The sequence below is a fragment of the Oreochromis niloticus genome, linkage group LG17 (assembly GCF_001858045.2).
Source record: "Oreochromis niloticus isolate F11D_XX linkage group LG17, O_niloticus_UMD_NMBU, whole genome shotgun sequence".
Lineage (NCBI taxonomy): Eukaryota > Metazoa > Chordata > Actinopteri > Cichliformes > Cichlidae > Oreochromis > Oreochromis niloticus.
The window spans coordinates 178,326-193,576 of record NC_031981.2 but is presented as its reverse complement, the minus strand read 5'-3'; the positions used below and the strand labels follow the sequence as shown (position 1 = coordinate 193,576).

Sequence of the window (15,251 nt, the reverse complement as noted above, 5' to 3'; positions counted from 1 at the left end):
CACAGGTGGTTGGATGTTACACTCTGGAAATGGAAGGAAGGTGAGTGTTATTAACCCTGTGGGGTCCACGGACACGCTGCACCTCCAAATCACATGACTGATGTAAGCTGACATAGCAACAAGCTGTAGCCACGCTGAGTTTCTATTTCAGCCCACATTGAAAGTTCGGACTTCAAAGTTTTTAAATTTTAATTACAGGCCAGTAAATCCAGAGTTATGATAATAGATATAAGCCATGCTTTTTTCTAAATACTGTCGTCACGTTTTTGTGTGTGTGTGTTTTAAGCGTTTTCTAAGAACAGCGCGAAAACAGTAAAGAAAGAAAAAAAAGCCACCTCTTTCCTATCGGTGGAAAAATGCACCATGTCGACCAATTTAAAAAAAAAGTCAACATGTGGGATTTGGTTGTTTAGGAAGAGGGAAAAGTTTTTAGAGTGACGGTAACGGCAGCGAGACAGAGCGAGCGAGCGAGTGAGAGAGAGAGAGAGGGAGAGTGTTTAGATGTGGGAGATTTGTGACGTTTAGTGTGGAGTGTATAGTTAGTGTGTTGTGTTGTCTTGTGTAGTTGTTCTGTTGTGTAGTCGTTTTGTTTTGTGTGTCAGTGAGGGCACTAATGAATGTCACTGAGGCACATTTGCAACGTAAACACTGTCACTAAGTAGAAAACCAGCGGAGTGATACACCTCCTGTTGTCAGGCCTGCAGGTTTATCCCTGTGCTGCTCTCCTCTGTCTTTTGGTGGACAAACTTATTTTTTTTACTGGCACACATCATTTGTGGGGCATCTTATTGCGACACCTGATTGTTCTCTCATTTTAGTTTTAGTAATATTTTTAAATGGTTGTACAAAATGAAAAAAACGGCAGGTGTATTGGCTGCATTTTTAGATAAATAGTTGTACATGTTTACAAAATGTACAATTTATATTTGCATTTCAAGTTATAAAAATTTACTCAACATGTCTGTGGTTTTTTTTTTTACAGTAAAAAAATACTACTAGGATTTTAAGTTCTTTGTGTGATTTCAGATCAGTGATACTAATGCAGTATGTCAGTGAAAAAAACAACTAAATTCAGTTGAGCTGAAAAGAATGATACCAAAGAAGGCAAGGGGGAAAAAATAAAATGAAACAATTTGAGGGTGAAATACAAACGTAAACTCAAAAGGAGTCAAAAATGTCCGGTTGTATTTCAGACCTCAGAGGGTTAATCCAACAAATCTTGAAAAATCAGGTTTAAATTTTTGTTCATGACAGTGCAGATTTCTGACATTTTGTGTAATTTAAGCTGTAACAATGTGATTGTTTTCTAACAAAAAACTGTGAAACTTAAGTTAGACTTGTGTTTGTAAATGAACCACCCCATGTTGTGTAGCTTTCTGGGTTTTATTCTTATTGGGCTCCATATTTATTTATTATACAGGCTGTACAGTACATAAGATCAAAACTCACATGTTTTATGTAACTAAAGTGTGTAATTATGTGGGCTACAGACAATAAAGTTATAGACTATATTTATATGAAAAACGTGTATACTTACTGCATTTGAATTATTTTAACCATATGTAACCACCTGCATATGTGTTTGAAAAAAAAGGCTTTGATTTTGCCACCCCATTTGATTTCTTTGCCACCCTCATGCCACCCTAAGAAAATTTCTCTAGATCCGCCCCTGATCACTTGGCCAAGCAGGTACTAAAAAAGTAGCTGGTACCAAGTACAAGGTACTACCACCTAATGGAAAACCCAAAAACCAAGTTGAGCCGTGCCGAGCAGACTTGAGTAGGTATTAGTGGAAAAAGGCCTTAAAGTTACCGGTGTTCCAGGTGTCGAGTAGATCTGTGTTGTGAAAAAACACACACCTGCTAATGTAACAGTTGTTCCATGATAGACATGCATGTCCTTACCAAGCTCGTTAAGGCTCTGAGCCGCCTTGGTGATCTCCCTGCTGCCTCCTTGCAGCTGTCCCTGAAGCCTCTTGCTCAGGTACAAGATGCGAATGATCCTCCGCAGAAGGTCACAGGCACCCTGCAGCAGTGAAGAAGGGAGGTGTTGAGACAACTGACGTTAACAAGAACTGAGAATTAAACAATTCCATTAATTGAGACATGGCAAAAAAGCAGTTAAGAACAACGTGTTTCCAGTATGTTCCTCATTTTCATGTCACATTAAACAGTTTCTGATAGGCCTGTGCGATATGACGAAATTAAAACATCTATTGTTTCATATTATACACTATTGTTTCATATTATACACTATTGTTTGTTTTGTGGTGTCGCAAAATAAACCGTTTACTCAATATTTTTTCATTGTTTGGATGGTCAACCTTGTGGATGCAGAGAATCCCAGCATGACCAGTGAAGACGAGGGAGAACCAGGCAGCTCCAAACAGAAGGACCAGTCCAAACAAATCAAGGACCTTATCCCTAAATGAGGGGATCCCTCTGTAGCACGGACATGGTTTGGTTATGAAAAGTCTGACATGGACCAGAAAACTGTACTCTGCAAATTATGCAGGAAACTGGTCCCCACCTCAGACTCAAACACGGCAAACCTGTTCAATCACCTATGCAAGAATCACGTGACAGAGTGAGTTTATGGATGAGAAGCAAAAAGCCCTCAGGTGCTCAAAATAAACCTTAGACTGAAACGTTAGAACAGGCTTTTCCCTGCAGCACACCGTGTAATAAATACTAACAAAGCAAATTTCATGGATTGAACAAAACACTCGACTTCTAGCTGAAAACACGTCACACAGGTCGAGTTGCCCGAGATTCACAGAATTTACAGAAAACACACCTTTTGTGATAAATATCATTATTGGGATGAGAAACATCTTAAACTGTATTTAATTGTTAGTTAACTGAGAATGTGTGGGGTGAAAAATTTAAACTTTTTGTTACAGAAAAAAATCATGTGTAGACTGATATTTACACAGTTTTACTCATATTTAATTATTTTTACTTATACAGCCACAACTCTGCAATTGCAACTTCTCAAACCAGTAAATACGAGTCCTCTCAAATCACAAATTCACACATTCTGCGCCTTCACAACACTTCTTTTTCTTGGACTTTGTTGCTAAACTTGCACTTATAGCTGGCGTAAGAAGTGGAGGTCAGTCAATCAGAAAGCAGAGACCAAGCTCTCTCATCCCCGCTGATGTTGGATGCACAACCACAGAGCGCCACGGCAAGTTTTCCTTCCAAGCTGTGTTTCAGTGCATTAGCACTGCAATTAACGAGGAAATCAACAGAAATCCTTTGCATTTTGCTACATGTTTACCTTAATAGAGAAACGTGCTCAGCACAGGCACACACACCTGTGACATGCTCAGTTAGCCAGCAAACACTGCCCCCATTAGTTCTCCTGTCTGTTGCCTGTGGTGATGACACTGTGAATTCTCTTCAAATCCTAAAGGACTGCTGGCGCCTCTATCAGGATACAGTCAAAGAGGCTAAAAGAAAATATTTCTCTAAGATCTTTTCCTCCAACAGTCACAATCCACGTGTGTTATTTAAATCTATTGACTCAGTCTTAAATGCTCCACAAAGTGGCTGTTTGGAGGCCTCTCATAAACTGTCTAATGATTTTATGTGTTTTTTCATTGAGAAGGTTGCAACCACGCGGGCTCTCATTTCTTCCACTGAGTCTGACCCCTCTGTCTTAATCCCTTGCTCTGCTGTTTTTAACCAGTTTGAGCCTGTGTCCCTTTCTTATTTAGAGGATGTGGTCGGCCACCTGAGGCCCTCTGGTTCCCCAAATGATCCTGTCCCACCACAGTTTTTTAAGGAGATTTTTCCTAGCATAGGCCAGGCTGTTCTTACTGTTATAAACAGCAGTTTAATATCTGGTGTAGTCCCTGCTAATTTTAAGCATGCGGTAGTACAACCCTTGCTTAAGAAACCTGCCCTGGACCACACTGTATTGGCTAACTACAGACGTATCTCCAAGTTGTCCTTTATGTCTAAAATCTTAGAGAAAATTGTACATTGCCAATTGATGGATTTTTTAAATGAGAATGGTATCCTGGAGGTCTTTCAATCAGGTTTTAAAAACTTTCATAGCACAGAGTCAGCACTCTTAAAGGTTTTTAATGATATCCTCCTTACCTGTGACTCTGGTAATCATGTTGTTCTTGTCCTCCTTGACCTAACAGCTGCCTTTGACACTGTAGACCACAACATTTTACTGTCTCGCTTGCACCATCTTGCAGGCATTCGTGGTACTGCTTTGAAATGGTTTAGGTCTTATCTTTGTGACAGAACTTTTAGTGTTAACTTTTTAGGGTATGAGTCTTCCTCTGCCACTTTTCAGTCTGGGGTCCCGCAGGGCTCAATTTTAGGGCCTCTGCTTTTTTCATTATATTTACAGCCCCTGGGAACCATCCTCAGAAGGCATGGAATATCCTTCCACTGCTATGCTGACGACTGTCAGATTTATCTGCCTCTGAAGCAGAAAGAGGCCTTCTCTATTAAGCCACTTCTAGCATGTCTAGAAGACATTAAATCTTGGATGTCCCTAAACTTTCTAAGGTGTAATTCAAGCAAAACTGAGGTGATTCTGTTTGGTCCTAGTGGACCTTGTGAACCCCCTGCTATTGATTTGGGACCCCTGGCAGAGTATTTTAAATCTGTTGTTACAAACCTGGGTTTTAAGATGGACAGTGATTTTAAATTAGACAGTCAAATTAGGGCTACTGTCAAGTCCAGTTTTTACCATTTAAGGCGCTTGGCAAAGATAAGACCTATTTTATCCAGGCCGCATCTTGAAACGGTAATCCATGCTTTTATTTCATGTCGTCTAGATTACTGTAATGCTCTGTATTGTGGAGTTAGTCAGCATCTTCTCTCTCGTCTGCAGCTGGTCCAGAATTCTGCTGCACGACTTTTAACCAAAACTCGTAAAAGAGAGCACATAACTCCCATCCTGGCTTCACTCCATTGGCTGCCTGTATATCATAGAGTTCATTTTAAAATCCTCATGTTTGTTTTTAAATGTTTAAACGGTCTTGCCCCAACTTACCTCTCTGAGCTTCTGCATCCTTACTCACCCCCCAGGTCTCTCAGGTCAGCTGACAAGCTGCTCCTGGAGGTACCCAGGTCCAAGAGGAAGCTCAGAGGGGACAGGGCCTTCTCTATTGCTGCTCCTAATCTGTGGAACAATCTGCCCCAGCACATTAGAGAGGCCCCTTCACTGTCCACTTTTAAAACACATCTTAAAACCCATTTTTACTCCTTGGCATAAGACACAGTCTGACCCGATTTTATTGATTTTATTGTTTTGATCTAATGTGCTGATTTTATTGTTTTAAATGTAATTCTCATCATCATTTTTTATACTATTTTATTATTGTCTTTGCTATTTGTGCTAATTTTATTTATTTTAATGTCATTTTAATAATCATTTTTATATATATATTTTATTTATTTTTATATTATTATTTTTCTTATTTTTTAACATGTTCAATGTATCACTTTGGCATGTCAAGTGTACAGCACTTTGTGTTCAGCTGGGGGCTGATCTGAAAGTGCTATATAAATAAATTGCTTGCTTGCTTGAATTGTGATCAGTGATTTATTATTGATGTGGTACAACTATCTACTTATGTGACACAGTGTGGAGTCGGTATAATCAAAAAGTATAATAGCAGATGGAGCTACTGTGATGTCACCTATTGGTTGCTCACGTCCAGTTTTGAAGGCTGGAGATGAGTGCTTACACCATCTCCATCTTGGTTTTAAAAGAAAACTGGTTGTGATGAAGAAAAGCAGATCTTAAACGGGAAACGTATCTGTGTACACTTTTCGGTCGGTCAGTGGGGAAACCGTGAAAAAACTTCAACGACCAAAATAAACCATGAAAAGCACAGACAGTGGCAGCGCTGACACCGCTTAACACTGAACTTGGCTCTCAGACCAACAACAGCAGGAGCGCCCCACAGACCGGCTGAAGGACATCTTCTCTATACTGCCTCCATCTGACCACAGAGCTCACTGCAGGCAGACGGACCGGCCCTGGAGTGGAGCGGCATAATTCCACTTAACTGTGAAACCACACGCCGACTGGCCTGACTTGTCATTGACAAGCCAATAGCCAATGAGTGTGCAGTTTAAAATGTTTTATATAGTCTATGCAAAGTATCAGACTTTGTAAAATGTCACCCTTTTACAAATAAAACTACTAAAATAAATCTGCTGAGAACTGTTTTATTTAACCTTTGCACTCAGATGTTGTATATGATCCCCCACTTTCTCACTGACAGCTGTTGAGTCTCATACTAGAAGCACAACACAGCTGACATGCACAACACAGAGGCATCAGCCCCAGAGGGACTCCTGAAACACACTGATCTTTTTACAGCTGTTGTTTCATCAATATTTAACCCCGATTTTCCTCGTCTGCACAAGCAGGAGGTGTGCAGCACTGTGTTCTCACAGAGCTGCACAAACAGCAGCTCGGGGTTCAGGCCAACAAAAAGCCGACCTTTTCGTCTGCACCGTGGTCTCTCTGGGTTTTCAAAGGCAGAGAATCAAATGAGAAACAAAGCTTTTTTGGCCAAACTGTCACGCAAAGAGTTGTCATCTATCATTTCAAATGACACTCAATCATTCATTCACAAATGACATGATATTCAACTTACCTGCAGCCTGGCGAGCTGAGTGATCCTGGCCACAATCTTGTTGTATGGCTCAACAATCTTTGTCCTTATCCTGGAAGGACATCAGTGTTTGATCAGACAAACAAAGCTTTACTGCAGCAAAAACTGTACCTGGAACAACCTGGAACCTCACACCAGCTTTTGGAATCGGCAGCAAACAGGCTGAGGTTTGTTACATTAGTCAAGGTGAGTTTCCATGTTTTATTACAATCTGTGGCAATGCCGCACAATCGACTGAATTTCAATACCAGTCATCGGCTTCTCACGACTAAATAAACACCGTGGCTCAGGGGATTGAGAAGCTCATCTGTAACCGGAAGGTTGCCGGGTCGATCCCCCTGCTGGCTGTCCTGGAATGATCCTCAGTCCTCCTGATGTTTCAATTCGTCAGTTGCCACAAGACAATTTACCAACGTGTACATAATAAACTAAGACTCCTGTGTGCTGTAGACTACACTGTACACTGGTTTCTGTTGCATCAGTCAGGGGGTTGGGAAGCTCATCTTGTAACCGGAAGGTTGCCGGCTCGATCCCCAGCTCTGTCTGTCTTGGTCGTTGTGTCCTTGGGCAAGACACTTCACCTACCGCCTACTGGTGTTGGCCAGAGGGGCCGATGGCGCGATATGGCAGCCTCGCTTCTGTCAGTCTGCCCCAGGGCAGCTGTGGCTACAACTGTAGCTGCCTCCACCAGTGTGTGAATGTGAGAGTGAATGAATAGTGGAATTGTAAGCGCTTTGGGAGCCTAGAAAAGCGCTATATGAATGCAATCTATTATTAAATAAACAGAATCCAATGATATCTAAAACGTCAAAGTTCTCCTTCAATCAGTGCCTGACCACGTGCCTTCATCTGCCCGTCACGGCTGTTTCCTGGACAGTTTAGCTTGAAGTTTCCTGGATGTAACGCTAACTTAAATCAATACAAAAAAAAATCAAATGTCTGCCACTGCAGAAGATGAAGAGTTTGTCCCCCAGCACCTGCGGACTGTTTGATGATTGTGAACATCAATGTGAAAGAGTCTTGACTCATTAAAGTGTGTGAAGAAAAAGCTCATCTTTAACTGACGGTGCCCGTCTGTTATCCTCTGCAGCATGACTAAAGCTCTGGTAGCCAATGTTATCCTGAACTGGCTTTCCAGAAGGCCTGTTTGCTCACTCACCTGTAAGCCTCACATGGTCAGAAAAAAACTGAGCTGGCCGTTCTCCAGAATTCTGGTCTTCAATAGGTTCACAGTAGGTGGTCCTACCCATCAGAAGTCAAGGCACTGGGCATATTGTGCATGGCGTGGTCCATAGTACCGACTGTCGACCTCATGGACACAGATAATGTCCCTTACGAGCAGTGAGAGGATTTCAGCTGCTGGGTCAAGAGGTAGTATTTTGGCAGCAGTGGCTTTGAGATGAGGCTGATGAGTAGCGGCCTCTGGTGTGGGAATTTCCTCTCTATTACTGCTTCGCTGAGTGAAAGGGTTAAATGCAGAGAGGAATTTCCCCACGGGGATCAATAAAGTATACATTATTATTGTTATCGGGAATCGAGCTACACTCAACAAGTGTTGGTAGACCAAGGGATACACAACCATCTACAGCTTGTATTATGAAGCCAATGGCCCTTCTTCCACACACATTTTCTTTTGTTAAGGACTTCCTCTGGGACACACACTGACTAAACACACCTTTGAACTTTGCCTTCCCCACAGACCTCTGTGCAGCTGGATGTTGTAATAGGAGAGTTCTTCCTGGTTTGCTCCCCACCTTGCTCCTCCTCTGAAATCCAAGACCGTCGTGTCATCCATGGAGGTGGACCGTTAGGAAGAGCTGGCATGCAAAGAGCACTCAGAACAGCGCATAACAGTGTTGCAGTCTCTAGCTTTGTGGTTCGTAGACATGCAGAATTTTTAATAAATGGAATGCTTTTTGAGGAAACTTTTAAAGAGTGTGGTTTCTTATGAATGGGACAATCCTTGTTTGGATCCATACCAGGCTTCATGGCTACAGTCTCAGTCTTACTACAGAGTATCAGAGAGAGTCAGGGGTGTCATGTTGGAGCGTCTTCATCAGTGTACTGTCATGACACAGCAGGGAATAAAGGAAGGCCGGGGACCACGACTTCACTTTTACCACCATCACTGTCTGTAGCAGCTTCTGACACCTATGCTGCAGATAGAGCAGCTTCAGGTTTGCCTCCTTCCTTAAGCGCATTAAGAGTTGCATCTTTCAACCTCCGAGTCTATTTGACGTCTGGCAAATTCTGCTCTGATGGGAGACGATTTTGCTTCTGCTGGCTTGTATGAGATTTGCAGGAATGACATTGACTTTGCAGTCTCACCTTTAGAATTGATGCTTGACATGTTACCAGCTCACAAAGACCTAGAGTGTATCCGGTTCACTGTGATGCTCTGGATGTTTAGTCTTTTCACTCTATTGATCTCACCACTACACTTTTTTAGTTCATTGTTTATTTTGTTCACAGACCACATTAGATGCCCAGTTACAAAAATCCAAAGGCAGTAAAAGGAAAACAGTGGGTGAATGTGAAGAACTAAGCCAAACATATCTACATATGTCATGTTAACATCAACAGTATATAGACTGGCTAAAGTCAGAGGCAAACACATTTACCTGTCAACAGCTGCCTGTAGAGCACTAATCCTTGTCTGCATCATCTGAAGGACGCCTGAAAACAACATAATTTTACTCCTTCAGGATATTTTGAACTTGGAATAAGTCTGGTAACAAAGTAGCTCCAAGTACTATTAGATCTCTCCTGTGGTAAACTGCAGGAACTGCAAGCATCTGAAAAGCCCATTAAGAATGTACTCCTTTAGTACCCATCCATCCTCTTAATGATCAAAGTTCAGGTTCATTTGAAAAGTCTAAGTGTAATATTAAAGCAGATGTGGTTTTACGGTGTAATAACAGTAATTAATTCCTTCCTAAGTACCAGCAGTTCTAAAAAATAGCCACCGTTCACAGCTGATCAAATGTTGACTGTAGTGGAACTAATCAAAGCATGGCATTTGTTCGGTATAGTGATTCACACGATGAAGCCTAAAAGTGTTAAAAATCAATTTAAGTCAATAAAAGAAGTTGACAGATCTGACTTTATGAGAGTAGCTTGTGGAAAAGTGGCAATTTACCTTCCAGAGACTCTATCCCAGTAGCCTGAGCAAGTAAGTCTTCATGTCTGGCCACAACCTGGAAAATATAAACATAAATATAAGAAGACTGCACATGTTATGGTAACTGTTTGTACTTTATATAATATATTAATGTTTGATTTAAGTTGCTTTTAGTCACATTTTATATATTCACATTACAAGTAATGCATTACTGTAATCTGATTACTTTTTTTCAAGTAGTTCGAGTAAAGTAAGGGATTACTATTGCAAAAAGGTAATTAGATTACTGTTACTTTCCCATAAGCACGCTGCATTACTAAAACCGTGATTTTTTTTTGTGAGTGTCTCATGACAATGACGTAAGCGAGTGCGACGTTCGTGGCAACAGCTGTGTGCAGATCAAAAACAGATAATATAACGAGTGCGGGAGAGCGTATGACAGTGCAGCGTTTAAAGCGTGGAAGTACTGACCTTACTTTGAGTTTGATTCCGCAAAAAGTAACAAAAACATTAGCGTCTGCTGTTCACTGCGTGGGAAGAAAACATCTTTTTACAGTGAAAAACCCCTAAACTTCCAAGCAAGCACCGAGTGCGCTGCCAGGGAATGAGAAATTCACAGACAAACTCGCGGATTCTTCCACTGACCGCTGCGACACACCTGCACCAGGGCAAACATCCGCCTGCTATACAGGTGAAAATAGAGCAACAGGACCGCTGAGTCTTTGATTTTATTTTCTGCTGTGTTTTACTTGCATCTATTTGAAAGACTGAGTGTAAACACAAAAACCTATTTTATTTTATGTGCGGGAATGTGCAGAAAATAGGTTTAAATGTTAAACAAATTTCTTCGAGTCAGGGAATGTTGCATATAATTTAAGTTTGCTTGATGCACAAAGTTAAAAGATTAAAATTAAAAAAAAATATTTTAAAAAGAGACTTTTCCATTTGATTACATTTTATATGATGGATTATGCAGAAAAAGTAGAATTGGGCTGAAAGATCTATCGCTTTATCACCTATTCAGGCTGTAAATCATGTTTTTAAAAAGTAACTAAGTAACCAAGTAACTAAGTAACTAATTACTTTTGAAAATAAGTAATCAGTAAAGTAATGGGATTATTTTGGGGGGGAAGTAATCAGTAATTAGTTACTGATTACTTTTTTCAAGTAACTTGACCAACACTGGTTATTTGATTCTAACTTTCAGTACTTCTAAACTGGCTAAAATTTCAGTGGACTACCTTAATGTTGGTATTTGTTGTTAAAAAAACACAATAGTAAATTTTGAATGGCTTAAATTTTGTTGTGACATCCAGCATCTTGCCCAAAAATACTTTGGCAATCATGTTTTGCATTCGTCAACATCCTACAGGTCAGCTCATGATAGATCCAGCGCTTGTCCTGAGCTGTCACACTGATACAGACATTTAAACTTACACTGGGTTCATCTATTTGGATCTGCTTAGTTTTCTCACAGTAATTTGGGAATGCTGGTTATTACTGAAAGTTTATAAATTGGTGCATTCTGAGGGAAACAGTGGCACAGGTGTGCTGGATTTGTACCTGGGTGTGTAGCTCCTTGTCCAGCTGACTGATGCCTTGTGCCAGCTTGGCCAGCTGTTCAGCGATTACAGCATGGTGAATGGCCTGAGCGGTGTATGTCTTCACATCAAAGTCCTTTTCTAGGAAATCAGCATAGCACTCTGCAAACACAGCAGTCAGTTTTCAAGCCATTAACTCTCCCAGTTTCACATATTAGACAGCCAGCACATAATCAGACACGTCACTGTCTAATTATACAATTAGCGACTTGATGGGTACCAATGTGGTTTCTACTTTTTTTTTTGTCACAAATACTAATTTAGCCAAATAAATTGTCCAAACAATGAAAACCGGGTTATTAATGTTAATGTCGCTTCTTCACTGGCTAAAGGATTTTTTACAGTCCTGCGAGACTCTCGCAGCTTTTGATAAAATGCCTTCAAACTATCGACGATCGTATTTAAAGTCGATGCACCGAGTCTGCCATGATAAAACTCATTTTACCATCCTTCAAAAGTGAATTCGTGGAAGCTTCTCTACCGTCCTCCATCTTGACAGTTCCGTGTGTGACGTGGGTGTGACGGAGTCCGGAAGCTACATGAATCTTAAAGGGCCACACAAACATCAAAGAACTCCCCGCAAAGGGTGCCAAAACGTCTCTATCGCCCCCTGGTGTCTGGCTGCAGTATAGGTCATAAACCCCGTCTCCTTCATGTTAGCGGATAAGTTCCCCTCAAATACATTTTTTCCCAAAGAAAAAAAAATCTGCCATTATTAGCACTTCTTATCTTGCTGATTTTTGTTCAAGGAGTTTCCTTTCTCATAAGTGTAATTCTATTCATTCTAATAATTCTGAATGGCGTTAAATTGGTGTGCAACGTCACATAACTAAGATGAGCAGTCGTCAGTTAATCTGTGCACATGAGTGATTTTACCCTGATTAAAGAAATCACCGTGAACCTGAATGTTGTCGTGCAGACATTAGATCTGCTGCTCTGACTGAACTGAAGGATGTTGGGACCTGCAGCTGAAGATGAGGCACTAAAACGGTTTATATAAGAAACTGAGAAAAGTCACCAGGCTGCTCAGTCACTAACCAACATTACAGTTACTGTACAATTATTACTACTGTACTGTACTCTTAGTCTGTAATGCACGTGCATTGGGGGGGGGCGTGAGCTCGAAGTGCCCGAAGTGCCCTTTTCTTTATTTTTTATGTGGGCGTGTGGACTCCTGCCTGTACCCCTCAACAATAGCATTTAACTATTAATCACAGTTTTGCTAAATCAAAAGGATCTGGCTTGCATCAGTCACATGATGACCATTAACCAATGATCGTCCTTGATAGCAGAGCGCCCTGGTTACGAGCTGGGAACGAGCTCACAAAAAGCATGTGCATATTTTGCCTCCTGGGTGGTGCGGAGCTGTAGGGAAAACACATAAATTGACTGATTGTCTTTATATAGCGCTTTTCGAGACCCTAAAAGCGCTTTACAATTCCACTATTCATTCACTCTCACATTCACACACTGGTGGAGGCAGCTACAGTTGTAGCCACAGCTGCCCTGGGGCAGACTGACAGAAGCGAGGCTGCCATATCGCGCCATCGGCCCCTCTGGCCAACACCAGTAGGCGGTAGGTGAAGTGTCTTGCCCAAGGACACAACGACCAAGACAGACAGAGCTGGGGATCGAGCCGGCAACCTTCCGGTTACAAGATGAGCTTCCCAACCCCCTGACTGATGCAACAGAAACCAGTGTACAGTGTAGTCTACAGCACACAGGAGTCTTAGTTTATTATGTACACGTTGGTAAATTGTCTTGTGGCAACTGACGAATTGAAACATCAGGAGGACTGAGGATCATTCCAGGACAGCCAGAGAGAAATCCCCCTCAGACTTCAACCACAACATGGACAAAACCCAACACTTTATGATCAATGTGATAGCAACCTTTGTTTTGTGTAATGTTAAAAGTACTGCACAGAGACTCTGAACATCTTGCATCTTGAACATAATGTTGCTATTTTCAGTCCTGTAGAAATTATGTACTTAAAATGCAAATGATGTTGTCTGGTTACCCTGGTATGAATGCCACTGAATTACTTTACAATAAACAGAAACTATTGGCAAAACAGTGCACGAACAAACTCCAGAATAAAGTTAAGTGAAGCTGGGCAGCACAGTGGTGCAGTGGTTTGCACTGCTGTCTCACAGGATTTCTTTTCTGTGTAGAGTTTGCATGTTCTCCCTGAGTTCCTCCCACAGTCCAAAGACATGCAGTTAGTGGACTTAGGTTTTCCCATGAAACTAAACTGGCCACAGGTATGAGTGTAAGTATAAATGTGTTCTGTTTCTACATGATAGACTGGTGACCTGTTCACTGTGTACTCTGCCTCTTGACCTAAGTCAGCTGGGATAGGCTCTAGCCCCCCCTGTGACCCTGATGTGGACGGCTGGTTGTATTTACCTCATTTTAGTGAGTCAGTCGTGATCAATCCATCAGCAGATACCTTCAAAATTGGAGCAGTAGGGGGCATGTTCGCAGTCATGTCCTCTGTCTGTCTGTCTGTCTGTCTGTGTGTGTGTGTGTGTGTGTGTGTGTGTGTGTGTGTGTGTGTGTGTTCCTGTCTAGCTATCTTTGTGAGGACCGAAATCTGCATTCTACTATACTTGTGAGAACCAGCAGTCACTTGTGAGGACACACAACCTGGTCCTCACATTTTTGAAGGCATTTAAAGGCATTTTTAAGGCTCAAAATGTGGTTTTAGTGTCAGGGTTACAATTAGGTTATGGTTAGGTTTAGGGTTAGGCATTCATTTTTGATGGTTAGGGTTAGGGTAAGGGGCAAGGGAAACCATTATGTCAGAGAGTGAGTGAGTGAGTGTGTGTGTGTGTGTGTGTGTGTGTGTGTGTGGTGCAACGGATCAAAAATCTCACGGTTCGGATTGGATCACGGTTTTAAGTCATGGATCAATTTTCGGATCAGCAAAAAAAGAAATACTTATTGAAGTATTTTTTGCCTGTTAAAAACATTAAACTCAAGACTCATTAACGCAATTATATAAAACAAATTATGGTACAATATAGGGCTTTGCATCTACCACTCAATTCAATTCAATTTTATTTATAAAGCGTCAAATCACAACAACAGTCACCTCAAGGCGCTTTATATTGTAAGGTAGACCCTACAATAATACACTCCTCATTATATCGCACTCCGCTGTGATATAATGAGCGGTCACGTAGCTTTCCGTTGCCCTGGAGCTCCACCCATTTGTAGTTGGGGCAAACGAAGATGCCTGGGACAGTTCAGCCATAACTTTAAACTTTTCCTGCTCATACATGCTTGGAACGATCTTGCCACTAAAGTGGACGCGCAACGGGATATCATAGCGGGGCTCAAGCACGTTCATCATACTTTAAACCCCTTGTTTTGCGCAACGGAATACGGCCTCCCGCCTGCAGCTAAACACCTCAATAGCTTTTGTAATAGCTTTAGCCCGGTCGGATTGGGCAGCAAAGGGCTGCTTAAATACCGCAAACTCCTCTGCTCCTCCACTTGGACCGCTAGCGCTGGCCATAACTATCGTTGGACAGACCCACCACGCGCACCATACATACACACATACTTTTTTTTCCCTTTCTTTTTCGAATCTTCGGATCACGTGCGTGCCGAACCGTGTAGTGGGATCGGTTCGGATTACGGATCAACCGTGATCCGTTGCACAGCTAGTATTTAGGCAGGAGTTTGAGTTGTAGCTTACTAAAACAATGCAGAGAAAGTGCTAAATTAGGCGGGGTTTTCTGTGGGGTTTTTTGTTATTGTTTAATGCCTTTTCAGATTTTAACACAAGACTGAGGACAATATAAATAAACTCATTTGCTCATAGGGCAGTGGTTCCCAAACTTTTTTTGCTGGGTCCCCCTTG

The 15,251-nt window shown here is 41.6% G+C and overlaps 1 protein-coding gene across 1 annotated transcript in view; it reads right to left on the bottom strand.

The window, feature by feature from the left end:
* The window catches only part of cog5 (component of oligomeric golgi complex 5), a 62,183-nt gene extending 50,213 nt beyond the window's left edge, over positions 1–11,970 (bottom strand). Inside the window, 6 exon segments of the mRNA XM_019346478.2 lie at positions 1,905–2,025; positions 6,641–6,710; positions 9,280–9,334; positions 9,798–9,855; positions 11,343–11,482; positions 11,826–11,970. Coding sequence (XP_019202023.2) covers positions 1,905–2,025; positions 6,641–6,710; positions 9,280–9,334; positions 9,798–9,855; positions 11,343–11,482; positions 11,826–11,946 — 565 coding nt within the window. The 5' untranslated portion in view covers positions 11,947–11,970.
* Positions 11,971–15,251: the final 3,281 nt, after the last annotated feature.